At 46.6% G+C, this 16,514-nt stretch overlaps 4 protein-coding genes across 10 annotated transcripts in view; all 4 read left to right on the forward strand.

The window, feature by feature from the left end:
• Window positions 1-1,277: 1,277 nt before the first annotated feature.
• On the forward strand, window positions 1,278-4,795 carry LOC113215415 (synaptotagmin-5; the record flags this gene model as incomplete). Of its 2 annotated transcripts, none has more annotated exon segments than XM_052277689.1 (6): window positions 1,278-1,427; window positions 2,419-2,529; window positions 2,656-2,753; window positions 2,987-3,656; window positions 3,807-3,985; window positions 4,161-4,795. In XM_052277689.1, coding segments are annotated over 6 exon segments (1,373 nt in total), but the record flags the coding sequence as incomplete, so codon positions are not given.
• A 1,080-nt stretch (window positions 4,796-5,875) lies between these two features.
• On the forward strand, window positions 5,876-11,828 carry LOC113215215 (cap-specific mRNA (nucleoside-2'-O-)-methyltransferase 2). 2 transcript variants are annotated; one of them, XM_026434827.2, is made up of 7 exons: window positions 5,876-5,962; window positions 7,479-10,070; window positions 10,146-10,368; window positions 10,441-10,601; window positions 10,689-10,950; window positions 11,043-11,202; window positions 11,287-11,828. In XM_026434827.2, exons 1-7 carry the CDS (start codon window positions 5,958-5,960, stop codon window positions 11,379-11,381), a joined length of 3,498 nt encoding a protein of 1,165 aa, XP_026290612.1. In that variant the 5' UTR covers window positions 5,876-5,957; the 3' UTR covers window positions 11,382-11,828. The 2 variants fall into 2 exon arrangements, with proteins under 2 accessions (XP_026290612.1, XP_026290610.1); XM_026434825.2 differs by lacking the exon at window positions 5,876-5,962 and adding an exon at window positions 5,969-6,145.
• A 516-nt stretch (window positions 11,829-12,344) lies between these two features.
• LOC113215425 (uncharacterized) lies at window positions 12,345-14,903 on the forward strand. 2 transcript variants are annotated; one of them, XM_052277622.1, is made up of 9 exons: window positions 12,345-12,601; window positions 12,702-12,850; window positions 12,934-13,144; window positions 13,210-13,369; window positions 13,460-13,776; window positions 13,852-14,033; window positions 14,117-14,387; window positions 14,471-14,633; window positions 14,688-14,903. In XM_052277622.1, exons 1-9 carry the CDS (start codon window positions 12,500-12,502, stop codon window positions 14,732-14,734), a joined length of 1,602 nt encoding a protein of 533 aa, XP_052133582.1. In that variant the 5' UTR covers window positions 12,345-12,499; the 3' UTR covers window positions 14,735-14,903. The 2 variants fall into 2 exon arrangements, with proteins under 2 accessions (XP_052133582.1, XP_026290842.1); XM_026435057.2 differs by having other exon boundaries at window positions 12,346-12,601; window positions 14,711-14,903.
• Window positions 14,904-15,156: 253 nt separating this feature from the next.
• The window catches only part of LOC113215724 (mitogen-activated protein kinase-binding protein 1), a 106,577-nt gene continuing 105,219 nt past the window's right edge, over window positions 15,157-16,514 (forward strand). For all 4 annotated transcript variants that reach the window (XM_052277619.1, XM_052277616.1, XM_052277618.1 and 1 more), the window contains exon 1: window positions 15,157-15,385. The gene's annotated coding sequence lies outside the window, so the exon portion shown is untranslated. The remainder of the gene's footprint in view (window positions 15,386-16,514) is intronic.

Consider the following 16,514-nt stretch of genomic DNA (forward strand, 5'->3'; position numbering starts at 1 on the left):
CCCACCATGACTGCCGTGCCCCTGCCCTTCGCCCCGCCCCCCTTACTTCCCCCTTCCACCTGTCACAGCTGCCTGAACTTCGTCTACCCCCCTCCCCCTTTTATTTTCAAACAACAAAAAAGGGACACGACTTCTTTTGACAGCCCTATATGCTCGCGGTCCTATAGCGTTGTTTGTATTCAGGTGACGACACCCGGGGGAACAATACAGTATAAGTGACACAGGTGTGCGCCCGCCGCGCACTTGTGGAGAGGAGGAGGAGGAGGGCGTGGTTCTTAATACGAATGAGAGTCCGGCCGCGTCCCTCCAACCGACCGCGACAACCGTCACCATAAAGCTTCCTCTCTCACACATACACGTGCGCGCGCACACATACGCACTAGCGAGCATTGACGTGAGCCCCTCGCCTGGGGCACTAACCGCTGTCCAGCCCGGCCCGCCGGCCGCCCCTAGTCAGCGGCACAAATGCCGCCGCTGGCGGAACATTCTCGCTGACTTCGCGCTGCCAGCTGGACACGCTGCTGGGCAGGTCGGGCCGCAAAGGGGGTCCGTCGTCGGGCGGCAGTCGTCGACGTCGCGTCGCGCACCTCGCCGAAGTGGGTCCCGCGCGCACCATGTCGCGGAGGTGAGGCGTAGGCGGTGAGTGCTCGTGGTGCGCGCCGGCTATGAGGTGACGGGGCTCGTGATGACGCCCGGGAGGTGCTGCTCACACACAGGCAAGTCACACAGGCAAGTCTACTCACGGGACGCCCCACAGGCAGGCGTGGTTGCACTAAAGAGAGGAAAGGGGAGTGGGGAGGAGGGGGTACAAAGCTCTACCCCCATGGGATTCGAAACAAAGCCTTTTCAGTAGTAAAAATGCAGTGCCTTCAGCGCACAAGTGAAACAGGCAGTTGCTGCTCCTCCGCCCTATCCACTGACCGGTCTCAATCCGCACCTGCTGCTCCTTGCTCTCCGAGGCCAAATTACGTAGGTGTACCAATGACACCCCGTACCCCTTTGCCGCCCCTTTCTGCTGCCACCCCCTCCCCGACAACACCCTTGCCCAATGACACCCCTCCCCCAGTGCCGCCCCTTCCTCTCTGCTTCCACCCCCTCCCTGACAACGCCCTTGCCCTGCCCAATGATACCCCTCCCCTTTGCAACCCCTTTCTTCTGCCACCCCCTCCCCGACGAAGCCCTTGCCCAATGGGATCCCTTATTGCCGCCCCTTTCTGCTGCCACCCCCTCCCCGACAACACATTGTCCTTGACGTGGTCCTCTCTGCCCCCCCGCAGGGATGCTGGTGTCGCTGCCGCCCTGGGCGCGCGGCGCCGTGCTCGCGGCCGGCCTCGTGTGCCTGGTGCTGGGCATGTCCATCCTCACCTGGCTGCTGCGGCCGGGACTCATCTCCAGGATCTGCTGCCGCCGGAGGCGTCGTAACTCAGGTAGGTACCGCTGCATGTCGCTTTCCTCGGGACTTCTGCATCAGGGCCTCGGCCGCCTGGCCCCGGCCCCGGCCCTGGCCGGCGCGGCGGCCTCGACCAGTCTTTTTGACACCTCTCTTCTCTCCACTCCCGCTTCTTTTCTGTACGGCCCGTCGCCACCGCATTCATATAGTATGGTAGCCTTGTCCCCTGTTGCAATATGTTGAGTTCGCGGGTCAGGCGTCAGACCGCGTTGGACCCGCGCGAAAAAAAGGGGACGGGGGGGGGGGGGGTACATGCCGCAGGAGTGTTGGGAGTTAGTTGCCTGCCACTAGGGCGGCATTATGTGATGGGCCGTGCACAGAAAACGTTCTGTTTTAGAGAGTGTGGTAATTTTTTCCCGGCTTCCTTGGTTTTGGGTTGATAAAACAGTATTTTTTTTTTAAACATGATAGAGCTTACCTGGAAAACAACAACCAGCCGCCCCCCGGTCTATCTTCTACTGGTGACGTCACGCTTTCTGACTTGCTCTGCACGGTGCTGCATGAGAGTACAAGCAATGACACATTTGACAAATCATTCTTATTAATTTTAGTTATGTGAAATGTTCAAAGTTTCAGTACCAAATGTATCATCTGCTAAAAATGATACTCACGGATATACATCTGTCGTAGACCCCCTAAATACATGGCTCTTGGCTGATTCACCCCGCTCACCTCTGTAGTTATGCTGTACCGCTCAATCCTACGTGCGTGCGGGTTGCCTACACTCGCTCGACCAGTAAAAGGTGCCAGGTCAGGTGCAATGGCACGGAGCGATAGGCAAACCCGCCACCTGCCACACTCCTGGGCTGGGCGGGGGACAGTGTAGCTACAGAAGTGCGCGGGGTTAATCAGCCACCCGATACAGTCATCGACTTGATAAAGTACTGTCTTTAAAGTGGTACATACCCACCCCCTAAAAACATCGTAGTTTGTGCAAGACCCCTAATATTTTTTTTGTGAACCGACAGAGAACGTGACGCCACCGTTGGGCAGGCCCAAGCACAGCATCGACGAGGAGCTGCAACTGGAGAACGTGACGTATCGGTCCTGGGCGCGCGGCTCCCTGTACGACACGAACCGTGAGTACGGCGGCGAGGCCAAGAAGGTTGCAGCGGGCAGTTTATCGAGACCACGGTGTAGAGAGATATCTCTCTACACCGTGATCGAGACGCGCGTCAACTGAACGTGCTTGTGATCGATTGCAGTGTCCGGGGATGGCGACGCGGACGGCCTGTCGCACGGCTCGCACCGGGACTCGACCTACAGCTCCATGTCGGACGGCACGGACACCAGCTCCATCCTGGTGAGGCTCGTCTCCAAAAACCAAGTGACTTGTTGTTCAGGCTGGGCTGGGGGTGGTTTTGGCATGGATCATGGAGGGCTCTGTACTTCCGGGATGTCATGATGAATACAGCCCCGTAAATGGAATTTTGTCGAGAGACAAAGGTGGCCGAGGGAGCTGCCTCACCATGTCTATGTTCCGAAGTAGACCGGACCACACGTCTTTCTCCAGCCGTTGAACCTCTTCTTTTCCAGAGCTACGCCAGCGGGGTGCTCGCCGCCGACCAGGTTGACCGTGCCCCGGCGCAGGCCCCGGGTCCTGGCTGCGCCCTGGGCGGGCCGCCCTGCGTGGTGCTCGTGGTGCAGTACCTCGGCAACGACGGCGCGGGCTCGGCGGTGGGGCGGCTGGCCATCACGGTGCTGGAGGCGCGGGGGCTGCCGCCCAGGGACTACGGCTCCAGCCCGGACCCCGCGGTGCAGCTGGGCCTGGCGCCGCGCCGCCGCCTGTGGCGCTGGCCCGCGATCCTGCACCCCCGCGTCCCGGCTCTAGGCCCGACGCCCCGCCCGGGGCAGCTGCACCAGCTGCGCACGCGCGCCGTGCGCCACTCGCGACAGCCCCGCTACAACGAGGACTTCGCCGTGGAGGCGCGGCGGGCCGACGTCCGCGACTGGGTGCTGCAGGTGGCCGTGGTGGACGACTGCCGGCTGCGCGGCGCCTCGGAGCTGTGCCGCGGCGAGGTGCTTCTCAAACAGGTGCTGGACGAGCCCGTGCAGCTGACCGTGCCGCTCGCGCCCCGCCCCGAGGAGCGCGCCATGCTGCTGTTCGGCCTGAGCTACCTGCCCACGGCGCAGCGCCTCAACGTGAGCGTCATCAAGGCCACCCGCGTGCGCCTGGAGCACGTGGTGCCCGGGCCGCAGCACTTCCGTGAGTCACTGGTGCCCTCGGGCGCCCCCAAAGGACCCTAAAGGCCCCTAGAGACCCCTAGACGCCGCTAGATGCCCCTAGAGGCCCCCACAGGCCTCCTGGTGGCTGTTCCTTCACGCGCCTGACTCTTGACTTGTCTTCTGCCCCCAGGTCCCTACGTGCGCGCCACGCTGGTGCACGTGGGCAGTGGCCGGCGCGTGGACTCGGCCCGCACCGACCCGCAGGCGCCGTCGCCCAACCCGGAGTTCTGCGAGACGCTGTCGCTGAAGCTCACCCCCGCCCAGCTCGGCACGCTCTCCCTGGTCGTGGCGCTGTGCCATAGGCTACCGGTAAGTTGCCGCCGCCCCGCCGGCCCAGCCGACTGATTCAGAGGATCGCTCTCCTCGTTCTGTCTCTCTCGCACCCATACTGCGCGCTCCATGCGTGCGAGAGAGACAGAGCGAGGAGAGCGATCCTCTGAATCAGTCGGCTGCACATCACTGACTTACAACTCTCTGTCCGCAGCAGGATGGCGACGAGAGGGTACCAGGGGGCCGGCGTCCCCGAGACCGCGTGGTCGGCGCCGTGGCCATTGGCAGCAGGGTGACCAGCGACCGGGGCCGCGAGCACTGGAGAGCCATCGAGCAGCGACCGCGGCGGGTCGTCTCCATCTGGCACACGCTCGCGTGACCTGCGCGTGACCTGCGCGTGACCTGCGCGTGACCTGCGCGTGACCGGCACGTCGATTTCTCACATCTTACGTCCGTTCCCGCCAAGTCCCGACTTCACAATCATTGGAGTGAAGGGGAAGGGAATGACCACGCTGAGTAAATAAGGTGTTGACTAGAGTGCATAAGTTACCTCTGAGACTGTTTTGTGACTATCTACTGATATTAGATGTGGAATATCCAGGATATCTTTTAAGATAACCAACGGATAACGAAGACTTGTTCATTGAAATTATTATTCTTTTGACCCGCTGCAGTACAAAAGACATAATTTGTTTACGATGTTATGATGTTAATAGTTTCTTGTTATTTATTGTGACTTTTTGTCTGTGACTTATTTGCTTATTGATTTTTGTTTTTTCATGAAATATTTTTGAAGTGTTTGTGTTAACTGTTAAAATAATAATGAAAATATAGATTTTTGACTGATAAGTGCGTTTCCCTTCCTAGTCCGTCGACCATTCACTCAACAATTCAAACAGAAGCAGGACGGTTCAAATTACTTTCGTCTAGTGGCCTTCCCTTGGTTTTTGCAGTGGTTTTTTTTTCTTTGGGGGTGTAATACATTCTAATTTGGCTAAGTGGGGGTAATAATGGACCAATCTTTTACACCAGGCGAGGTTTTAGGTTCGGCTGACGGGGGGATGGGGATGGGGAAGTTCTATGGGTTGCCTCTGCCTCCATACATGGCTTTTGTGCAGTGAATTGCGTACCTCCCAGGCGGCTTCTTAGGCCTGACCAATCCTCCACCCAACCCCCACCCCCAAACCGAAAACTTCAATTGCCCTTTACTGCACTGCCGAAAGGGCGGTCGACATTAGCCCGTTCTACGGCGAATGAACTGGAAAAATCCTTTCTACGCCAGAGGGTGGGGGCGATCACACACAAAGCAACCGCCCCTCCCCCAAATCCACCATCCCGTAACAAACCCGATCCTCCTGAAACATGTATACGATGACATTTTAACCGGCCAAGTGATCTGAAGAGACCATTTTGGTAAAGCGGAAAGAAAGAAGAATACCGAGAAGAAGTAAAATGCTTGTGATGGAAAAAAGACACGGTTGCCGTCGGTTTCAGAGCAGACTATGCGCGGGTTGCAGCGATTATGACTATTATTTCTTTTGAAGGGAGAGAGTCGGGTTAACATGCCCCATCGAACATTTCTCAAAATGGCCCTGCTTTATAGAGTCAGAGTCCCCAGTGAAAAATGAAATATCGATACGTTATCGTTTCGATATCGACCCCCAAACCCTTTCTCACTGGGGTCCTTTATTTTCGCTCTTTGCCCGCTCGGTCCATTGAGGTGCCGACCGCCGCCGGCCAAGCAGGCAACCCATCCGGCTCGCCCCTAGAGACGGGCGGGGAAAGGGGGCGCGCAGCAGGGTGGCCAAGCTCCTCATCCGCCCCCTTTTCTTTGTTTATGGTTCTGTTGACGGGATTGGAGTCGGGGGTAATTTTTCCGCGTCGAAGGAAAATTTCCTGATTTTTACGGCACTTAAAAATTACAAGCTATCCAAAATTCTGCGATCTGTCCGCTTCGCAACTCCGTGACCGGCCAGCGCCAATCAGCGTTCAGCTTCCGGCGACTCGCTCCATGAGGCGAGTGCAGTTCAGTGTTGAGTGTTGTGTTGCGTTGAGTGGTCCTGTGGTCCAGCGTGTTCTCCCGGCGAGCCAGATTGCATGCTTTGTCTCAAGCCGTCGAGCTAATTTGAAATTGGGTGGTTGATTTTGTCAAGCGACTTTGGTGTGGATTTTGGTCGGAGGAACCATGGGGGGGCCCGAGTAAGTATTCATATCGTAACAGCAATTTGTTCGCAACAGGTGTTGAGGTTGACGTCCGCGGGAAAGTGCCCCATAGCCTAGGCTTTGTGTTATGGTGGAAACTTGCGTTGATTTGAAACACATGAATTGTAATATACCGTTCCTCATGAATGTGTAACTCGGAAATTAGTTTCGGCGGTCATAGTGTCATGTCCATTTTCTTGGAATCTGAAGTCAGTACGCCTCTTCGTTTTGCAAGTAGGTGGTGCTCGATGCTCGATGCAACTTTGTTAACGAGCCGTTTTCCTCCACTTCGTTGCCCTTTGTCTTTCAGGGCTAGTCAGAAACTGCAGAATCTAAATGTCTTGCGATGTTAATTCGGTTATTTTGTGCTGTTTGGGCTAGTTTGGGCTGGTGTCCATCGATCGTGGACACCTCCATGAAGGTATCCCAGGTGGCCACCCCTCGTCCCCTATTTCTAGATGGTGTTGTAGCTCTGACATAGTACGTCCTTGGAAATATGTGTTTTGAATTTTTTTGAAGGAGGGCGTCTGAGGGCGTTAAGTCGGTATTGATGATAGGATTTTTCCAATAAGCTATGGGATGTTTTGACGGGGTTGCTCTTACCCTACCCTCCCTTCACTTCTAACCCTATCTGTTGCGTCACGTGGAAGTACTCTCTTTGCGACCGACAGTGATATGTATTTCTCTAGAGGCGATGTTGCACATGCAGTCTTATCATAGTTTGCATGTTCCTGCATTCCGTGATAATTCTTTTCCTGCAGCTGCACCAAGTCTTGCAGTTGCAGATTGGAAACGGGGTGGGGAGTAAACCGATAAACCCGGATTAACAGGGGGAGAGGGGGGGGGGCATGGCCGAAAATTCATTCCTTTAGGCTGAAAATTCCTTACTGCTATCCTTGAGATCTGTAGTTGAACTGCTTTTTTGAATTGGCGCAAGTTTTCGCGCGTCGGCCCGCCGTCCCAACTGATAACTGATCGAACTCTCGTTCCGTTCCGTTCGTCCCCTCGTTCCCACGGCCCAGCGCCGGCGCTGCAGGCGCTGCCGTGTTTGTAAACATTTATGAAAATTAGCGATCGAACTTTTATTTAGCGGTGCTTATGTCGACTTTCCCTAGACTAAGTAGAATCAAATTCTTGTGCAAAGCACACGAGCGCGGCCTCAACCACTGTCAATTTGTTTATCAATCTGTATCTTACATCAAAATACCATTATTTTGGTTAGAGTACCTCTATTTTAGCATAATTTTGTTTCCCATAATGTTAGCCTTTCTTTTTATGGTACCAGTTTGTGCTGTGCTTCTCATATCTGACATTTTAAATTTTGTTCCAGACCTTCAACAAGTAATTTCAATTGGAGTCAACCTCGTACCTCTAAACCGCTAAGAGATTTTCGACCACCTCTAAGAACAGATCCAAGGAACATCACTGCGAATATCCGTCAACTGACTCTTGAAGACAGCTGTCAACGTCCTGCAGCCTTTGTCCACACAGGACATAGGTCTTCAACTAGGAGAAATGGCACCAACTATAGAAGCACAGCTGGCACATCTGCGCCTTTAACATCGATTGAAACGAGGGCTCAGCACAGACTAGATCAGAAGAGAGAGAAAATTGCTGAGAGCTTGCCCTCTAAATATAATTTCCGAATCATATCACCACCAAGTGTGGATAGTCACCAGCCTGATACTACAGCTTCTTTTGCCCCAGCTTCTTTCACTTCTGATTTTCCCTCTTCTTTGAATAGGAATAAATCTAGAATTTCTGAACAGAAGAGAGTTACATTTTCTGATAATCTTCCTCAAAGATATGATTCTCCTATCATTGAGGATGGTTATAGTATTTCTAGTAAATCTAATTTAAATTTTAAATCAAGTAGTTCTGCATCATCCATACCTTGCGCTGAAGAACCATGTTGTCTGCCCCTTCAGGAGAAGCACTCATATGAGATTTGTGGAAATGAATTGAAGAGCTGTGAAGAACAGTTGAAGCATGCAGTGCAGACCAATTATGTGAGAAACAATTTTAAAGGTAGTCAAAATTACTGGAAATTCCGCACACATGCATCAAGGCATCAAGAACAGGATCAGGATCGAGACTCAGGTGTGGATTCACCTCTGTGTAGCACCCCGCTGCCCTCACTTGATACATCAGTCTGCAGCGACAGTGATGAGCAAGAATCAATTCCTTCCTCAGTTGACATGGCCAAGAAAAATAATTCCAGTGTTGAAAGCTTTGATCGTCACTCAGAAAGTGATGTTTCTTTTGATCAATCATCAATTCTCACAATTGATGATGAAATTATCTGCTTGAATCCCGGACAACCTGTTCCTCAACCAATTCCTTTAATTGCTGTCCCTGAACACTTGCGCAGATTAAACCATACCATGTCTGAATCAATTCTATCTGATAGCTCCTCTGGTGTGAGCTCACTCAGCCACAGTCAGAGAACAGATGACTCACTTTCCCTGAGTAGCCAAAGTAGCTGTTTGTCTCCTGTTCCCAAATTAGGTAATTCAAGTGAAGCCCTTGATAGTTCAGAATCTTCAGAAAAGATTGTAGAAAGCTGGAAAGCATCCTTCTCTGCATCTTCTTTAAAGTATCCGGTGAAGTCAAGTTGCAATTTTGCTCAGAAAGAGAGTGCAGCTTCAGTAAGTCCTAGCTACAAGTGGGAGGACAGTACTAATATGTCTGCAATGGGACTTCCTACATCTTTTGGTACTCCAAACAACATGAAGCGCAAGGCAGTTGATTCACCAAGGGCAGATGCCAGTTTTGAAGAAATGACAAATATGTACTACTCAAAACGTTATAAGTTTCAGTCTGCCGACTGGAAGCTACCAGATCCAGATGTGCTGTTTTCATCAGACGTGTGGAAATTAGATGATTTTATCTCACTGAAGCAGAGTCTAAATGCTGTTAAAGATGAGCTAAATGATTTTCCCCTTCAGGACTGGCATTCACATACAAGACGTCGCAACAAGGCCGGGAATGTCATTTGGCAGTTGCGGAAAAAAATTGATCCTGAACTTCCAACCCAAGCTTGGTGCAAATTTTATGAGAATGCGTCCGCTTTTCCCCTGGTCCCTCAAAAGGCTGTTGATCAGAAGTGTCTCAACTCAATTCACTTGTGTGAGGCACCTGGAGCTTTCATCACATCATTGAATCATTTCCTTCATGTGAATTATGGCAATGATTTCAAGTTTGACTGGAGAGCTGTCACATTAAATCCATACTATGAAGGTAATCCTCTCTCCTGTATGATCAATGATGACCGTCTAATACTGAAAACTTTAGATAAGTGGCTTTTTGGAAAAGACAACACAGGAGACTTGATGAACAAGGAGAATCTTCTGGATATCATTGAAAAGTCCTCTGAGCTGGAAGAAATTCTTCTCGTCACTGCGGATGGAAGTATTGACTGCCAAAACAATCCGGCAGAACAGGAAGACATTGTTTCGTGGCTTCATAGCTGTGAAACTATTGCAGCCTTGCACATGCTTGCTCCAGGAGGTAGCTTCCTCATAAAAATGTTCACTTTCTATGAACAGTCTTCTATATGTCTGTTATACTTACTTAATTGCATGTTCAAAAATGTAACAGTAAACAAACCTGTTACAAGTAAGGAAGGAAATTCAGAAGTGTATGTTGTTTGCTGTGGATACAAAGGCTTGTCTACAGCTAAGCCTTGGTTAGATGTCTTGTTGAATAACTATGGCCCGAAGGCCCCAACAAAGGCTTTGTTTCCCTTGGAAGACTTGCCAAACAGTTTTCTGGATGAAGTTTATAATTGTGCTGACTTTTTCCGCAAACTTCAGACTGATGTGATTGAAGAAAATATCAGATCCTATCGGTTTCCCCAAAAAAGGGATAATTATGTTACTGCTACTATGAGGCACAGGATAGCTGACAACTTTTTTTCTAGGTAAGAATTTTTCTTCTCGTATTATCTGTACATAGTGCAATTTACTTTTTAAATATTATTTTTTTTTTTTTCCAGGCATAAAGTACGGAAATTAAGTAGAGACTTATATTTGGTTGACAAACGACAGCTGAGAGATGTTGCCACACCAAACATTGATCCAAAGACCGAGGAAGGATCCTTTAACGACAGAAAGAAACGCATGACACTAAGCCCACAAGAAGAACTGAAGTGTCTGGATGATGACCTCCTACACTTGAATGTTGCTTGGCCTGGAGATTATGATGTGTTTTGGATAGATGTAAGTCAATACCACCAATAGTTAGTTTCAATTTTATGTTAACTATTCTACAATTGTTTTTGAAACTTTCAGTTTCCACAAAACCCTCATGGGTTCAAGATTGTCAGAGGTAAACCTATTTCGAAGGTCAATAGCTCCAAGTTCTGTTTAGGAGGGCTTTTGAAAATTCGTAACAGAGTCAGAGAAATTGCTTACGAGTTTAAAGGAACAATTTCACCCTGTTCATCTCAATGGTATTGTACATTGTATCTTCTGTTCAGCCGAAAATGTTGGCGCACATATTCTTAATCTAATCTTTTAACTTATGTTTTGTTTTCCAGTGATGACAGAGAAATCCCGTGGCCGGATGAACCAGAAGAACAGGCCAAAAGAAAAGTTTTCACTCTGGATTTTAAGAATGAACTGTGGGCATCTCTTGAAGACGGGAGCAATGCTATTAATGAAAAAAATGCATGCAGAAAAATTCTTTCAGCTGTTGAGAATGAGATTTTTCGTGATGACTGCCTGGAATTGAGAGGGTATCCTCTCCTGACCCAGTTCAATGTAGGGCTTGTATATCTTCTTGGTCATCTGTTTGAGAAGGTAATTACATGTATATATGCTACATGCGTAGTGGTTGACTTTTTAACCTTTTTATGTATTATACTGTTTATTAACAAACCTTATTTTTGCAGGTGGGCTTTGTGAAGCCTTTGGGCCAGGACATCAGAGTTCTATTTTACAAATACAGAAAGTTCAATCCTGAAATGAAACATCACTGGGATGAAGTTGTCTCTGTTATGGACCATGAGAGCGAAGTTGTCTTATCAGTTGTCCAAATTTCTGAACTTTCGGGTAAGTGAAGAAATTATTTCCGTGCTTTTTTTTGCCGTTATTAATCATTATTTTCTTAAAATTATTTTTGTTTATCTTTCTTAGATGGTGACTTCTACAAATATGTTACTGAGATAAACAACTTGTGTGTTGTTGAGCAGATCAAAGATCTCTTGAAAACAATGGCTACAGATGAGTAATGTCCGTTCCTCTAAACTAGCTACTGTGATACTATTTTAAAATACAGTTGTACATTGTCCTATGTGACTACTGCCTAGAGCAGACACATCAGGTTAATAACTGATTGCTTTTCCCTATTTTCTTAGCGTACTTTTTTTTATAAATGAAACTCCCTTATTCAATTTATAGTATTCTGCATGAAAGTTGCTATGCAACAGTTAATTAAATATAGATTATAATTAAGCATGTTATAAGATACTTGCCTGCTTTTAAAAATGATTTACCAATTATTAATATTGTTTCCTTCAGTATTTTTTTTTTCTTGATTTGAAACTTGCTTGACATTTTATATTTTTCACACCATACTGAAATGTCAATTCCTCTTGTGTGTTGTATTGACATCTTCAATTACCCAATTTGTTTCGAATGTCTAGTTCTTCATTAAACTAGTCCTGTCAGCATTCTGATTCTATGTTCAAAAATTCTTTTTCTTTATCTCCCCATCCTCCACACAATTTGATAACAAATTAACTCGGTTTCACTGAACAGGGTAAGAGTTCAACTTATAGCTCACGTCATAAGTCTGGGCAATCCATTAGATAGGGAAATTCCTTAATATTCTCCAAACAGTATGAAACGGGACTGGGAAGAGAGAGATCGTCTCAGTTTGGCCTTTTGAATTCGGACGGTACTGGAAGTGTCTCGACTTGTACTGAGATGGTGTAGAATGGGCTGCCTACCCTTCTGTCGACAGGCGTCGTGTGGGACGCGACGATGGCTAACCATAGATAGGCTCACAAATATTGTTCCGATTCCAGTCGGAGTTTTGGAAAGTAATTTGCATTTCGCAGCGGATCAGCCGCAAGCTCTCAAGCACAACACCACGACAACACCCCCTTCTTGCAAGATGCAACAGGTGGCTATGCTGTGCTCCTTGGTTGCCGCCCCCCTCCACACCCCTCCTTCTCCCCTCTCCACCCACCACCCCTTTTCACTTTCCCAGAGCTCATTTATTTTTGAAGTGAACGACAACGACAGTGACACTGAAACCGACAGGGACGAGGGACGCCGCTGACAAGCAGGTTACAGGGTGGATGAAGGGCAGAAGAGTTGTGGAATCTGATAGATTGTTCGCGTCATGTCCCTCAAGAGCCTTGGGGTTGACGTCGCCGAGGCGCAACGAATTTGCGATTCTTTGAAAAACGTGCACTGGCCCTCCACAGATGTAGTATGGCTGAAGGTGCGCAATTTGGCCGTATACAATACACGATTTTGTTTACACCTCAGTTACGCTCGTTGGTCTGGTGTTTTCTATATTTTTATCTGTCTTTTTTCCGCAGCTCGATGACGATGACGCTCGAACAGATGCTCTCGTTGGGCAGGTGGACATTAATGAATTAAAATTGTTTGAACTTCAGAACTTGAAAACCAAATTACTGGAGATAAGCCAAAAAAATTTCAATGTTTGCCAGTCATTGCCACACTCAAGGTAAGTTTTAAAGGTCTCTCCATTTCCTACTGGTTGTTAATTCATTTTATAAATTTAAAAAATAATGGAAAAATATTTGTTAGCTCGTCAGTGAATGTGAAATGGCCTGAGAAGAATATAGCAGACGTGAGAAAGTTATGGGTGTCGTCTACTGATACTCAAACAGCCATTGTAGAAGTGATCAATGTAGTAAGAGATTTGTGGCGGGATGACTGCCTTGTCTTAAATAGTTTTCCCTTGACCTCAGATGTTTGCATCAACGTTTTATACATCATTGGACAGCTGTTTAGTATGGTACGCTCTAACTCTTATTATTAAGTTTTTTTTTCTCTTTTGTCATAATTCTGTTTTACTCACAGGTTGGTATGGTTCCACCAAAACAGACTGCCACACTGCTGTTCTATGGGTATCAAAAATGGACAATGTCATTCGAAAATCGTTTCCAAAATATTTGTAAGTCACTGACTGATGGCAACCAAGAGAACAAATCCTTTAGTTCTGCTACTAACAATTGTTGCTGTGAGTGTGTTTTTAAAAATGTTTGTGGAATGTTTTTTGCATTCTTTAAGATTTTTATGATAGCTATTTTACCTTTCCATCTCATTCTAGATAATACATTTTCCAAATATCTGGCAATTTTGAACTGTGTTCAATTAAGAAATGAAGTTGTAGACATTCTTCATAACATTCAGGCAGCACATCAAATTGCTGGAATTACACCAAATATGAATCTGGGTTTTGAGGATGTTTTTGATATTGCTCCTGACCAGAATAACAATATCATCTGTCATTCTTGTAAAATGAATGGAAGATGCTTAATAACTTGTAAAAAACTAATCAATGAACTAGATGATCTAAAATCCTTTTTAAATCAAATAGTTCTGAGTAATCCAGAAGACAGTAAAGACATGACTCTTCAACTTGATGTATTATTTTCTTTTGCAACTTACTGTGATTTCATGTGTCTGATGCTTTACTCATAGAAAATTTTGATATTTCAGTTTTCTGCGGACAGTCCAATAAAGCAGATGCTGGAAATTGTGCCAAAATCCTCCAAAGGATACTCTGAAATGGATGTCACACAATTCTGCTTGAAGCAACTCCTCTCTGCGCAGATAAAACTTTCTGGAATTTTTCAGAGAACACTTCAGCTGACAGACGATGACATAAGAAGGGGGTCGTGGTTTGTAATCCTAGTTTGTTTTATGAGTTAATCAATTCTATTAGTTCAAGATTCTATTTCTTTTTCTTCCACCTTGAATGCAGTTTGAATCTAGACAGTAATGAAAATATTGTCACAAGTTTGAAAGAGTACTCATGGGCAGAAGCACCTGTGGAGGTAAAAGTTTTAGACTTTGGTAAAGAACTGTGGATGCATATTGAAAACCATGGAGACTATCAAATAGAGTCACTGTTAAGAATCTGCAGTGCTCTAGAAGATACTTGGAGAGGGGAATCTCTAGAATTAAGGGGATTCCCAATGCTCTCTGAGTTCAATACCAGCATTATTTTTTTATTAGGACACCTATTTGATAAGGTGGAGCGATATCTCAGACAAACTATAATTTGGTTGTGTTATGCACGTAAGATAATGATTAATAATTTGTATTTTCATTTCAGGTAAGATTTTCTTTCTCTAACTTGGGAAGAAATTCTATTTTTTTCTACAGTTTTAAGAGCTACCCTAGGAGTGTAAGAGATCATCTTGAGAAAGTTCTCAGTGACTGTTCACTAGCTCATCATGAGGCTGTTTTGTCATTAGTTCCCTTAAAACTAATATATGGTAAGTACTAGCACCAAATTTGAAATTTCACACCTTTACTTTATGGTTTTATAGTCAGTTCTCCTTGTTTATGCCAGGTGGAGAATATTATGATAAAGTAAGGGAGTCAAATAACTGGACTCTACTCAAGCAATGTGACTACATGATCAAGTTCTTATATTCAAAAGTGGAAAGTGCCAAGTGTATGTAGACATCCAGAAGATGAAGTTGCGATCTGATTTAATTTAATTTTACAACAATAACAGACAATAAATTTGTGTTCGTATCATACGATTTGACCTTTTTTGTTCCAATATTCTTTGGCAAGTAGATAGCCGAACTAAATAGTTTTTCCAAATATCCTTCCAAAAATAGCAAAAATGACGTGGTCTTGGTGTCCAGTGTCAAATTTTGGCGCGCTTACTAGCTAACTTCATCGGCCGCTAGAGGGCAGAGGCGTCTTTACTCCGTAGTTGGCAGCACTGCTCATGGCAGGGGAGCGAAGGCGGTACCAACTGGCGCCGAGCTGCGCCGAGCGTAGCCGCAGCCAGGAGGAGACAGTTTGTTTTCGAACTTGTGCGAGTGAGTACTTGTGCAGCTGTCTCGCGAAATAATTTGTGTACGTTCGTTGAGGTGGTGGCGGATGTGCCGTGTCTAGTGACAAGTGCCGTGTGCATCCAAGTGAAGTGATTTTGTGTGGAAACCCCAAAAATTGGAGTATTTGGTGCAGAAAACTATCGCCGTCTCCGAGTCCGTGATCCCAGTGTTTTCAGGTACTCTCACCTTTCTTTTTGATTAAGGACGATGCAAATATTTTTATTGCCCGCTGTGTTTGTGCATCCGAGGGAAAGAATTTTTTGTGCTTTGTATCTAGGCTACATTTTTCGGTCAAGTTTCTTTCACGTAAAACGTATGACCAGTTAATTTTCGGTATTTTGAAAATTTTGTTAAAGGTTATGTTTTCCCATGAAATGAGTTCTGGACAAAGGCCAACATTATCTTTCTGAAGGTTTCTGACTCTTTGAGTTTTTATCTAACCCTACAAAATGCTTAGTGCAATATAAGCACTTCATTTAGAAAATAGTGATCATTTTACTTGGCGTTAAAAATTTTCTATCCAAATATTCAAGAAAAATAAAATAAAAGTTGGAGTTCTGTTTTAAATTTTGTATCACCTGTGTAATTTTTTTCAAACAACTTTGCGCATTTTCTAGTGCATTGTTTAGTGCTTGTAATAGCTAAATTACATTTGAAAAAATTATCTCTAAAGGTACGGACACTCTGACTTAACACTCAGCAAAGCTGTCAGTCAGTGTTATCTGATCACTTAGCTTTGTAAGTGCACACTGTACCAGTATTTCATATTTTTGTGTACACTCTGATAATTATTGTGTTCTTGGTAATTTGACTTCGTGACTTCTAGTAAGTCTTGGAAATATTATTGGGCCTGTCACCTGTTTCATTACTGTCCTAGCACACTGCTGCTAGGAGGTATATCTACCTGGTGGAGCTAGCAGGTACATATTGAGAAGTAGGAAAGGGTAGCTAGCCTCTTGCAGTTTAATCGTCAGAGAGAAAATGGTCTCCTCAAGCAGCATTACTCAAGCAGGGTGCGAAGAGAAGTCCTAGGCCTCATTCCTATCTATAATTAGCGCTCCTTTGAGGCCATTGGTCCCATTACTTGTCCATCGCTGCACCCTCGATGAGGTACCTGCGTATAATTCACTGCCAGGGTGCATGGGAAGCGTCACTGTGCTGCATAACATGAGACTTGAGTGGATGAGCTGTGAGCATGTGAACACAATGGCATAGTTTCAAGAGTGTTTTTGTTTCTTCAGGGATTCTGCAGGGATTTTGTCCACACCGGGGGTAGTTGTTAAAGGGGTGGGTAGGAAGGTGGAG

Source organism: Frankliniella occidentalis, unplaced genomic scaffold (assembly GCF_000697945.3).
Source record: "Frankliniella occidentalis isolate FOCC.00 unplaced genomic scaffold, Focc_3.1 Scaffold11, whole genome shotgun sequence".
Taxonomy (NCBI): Eukaryota; Metazoa; Arthropoda; class Insecta; order Thysanoptera; family Thripidae; genus Frankliniella; species Frankliniella occidentalis.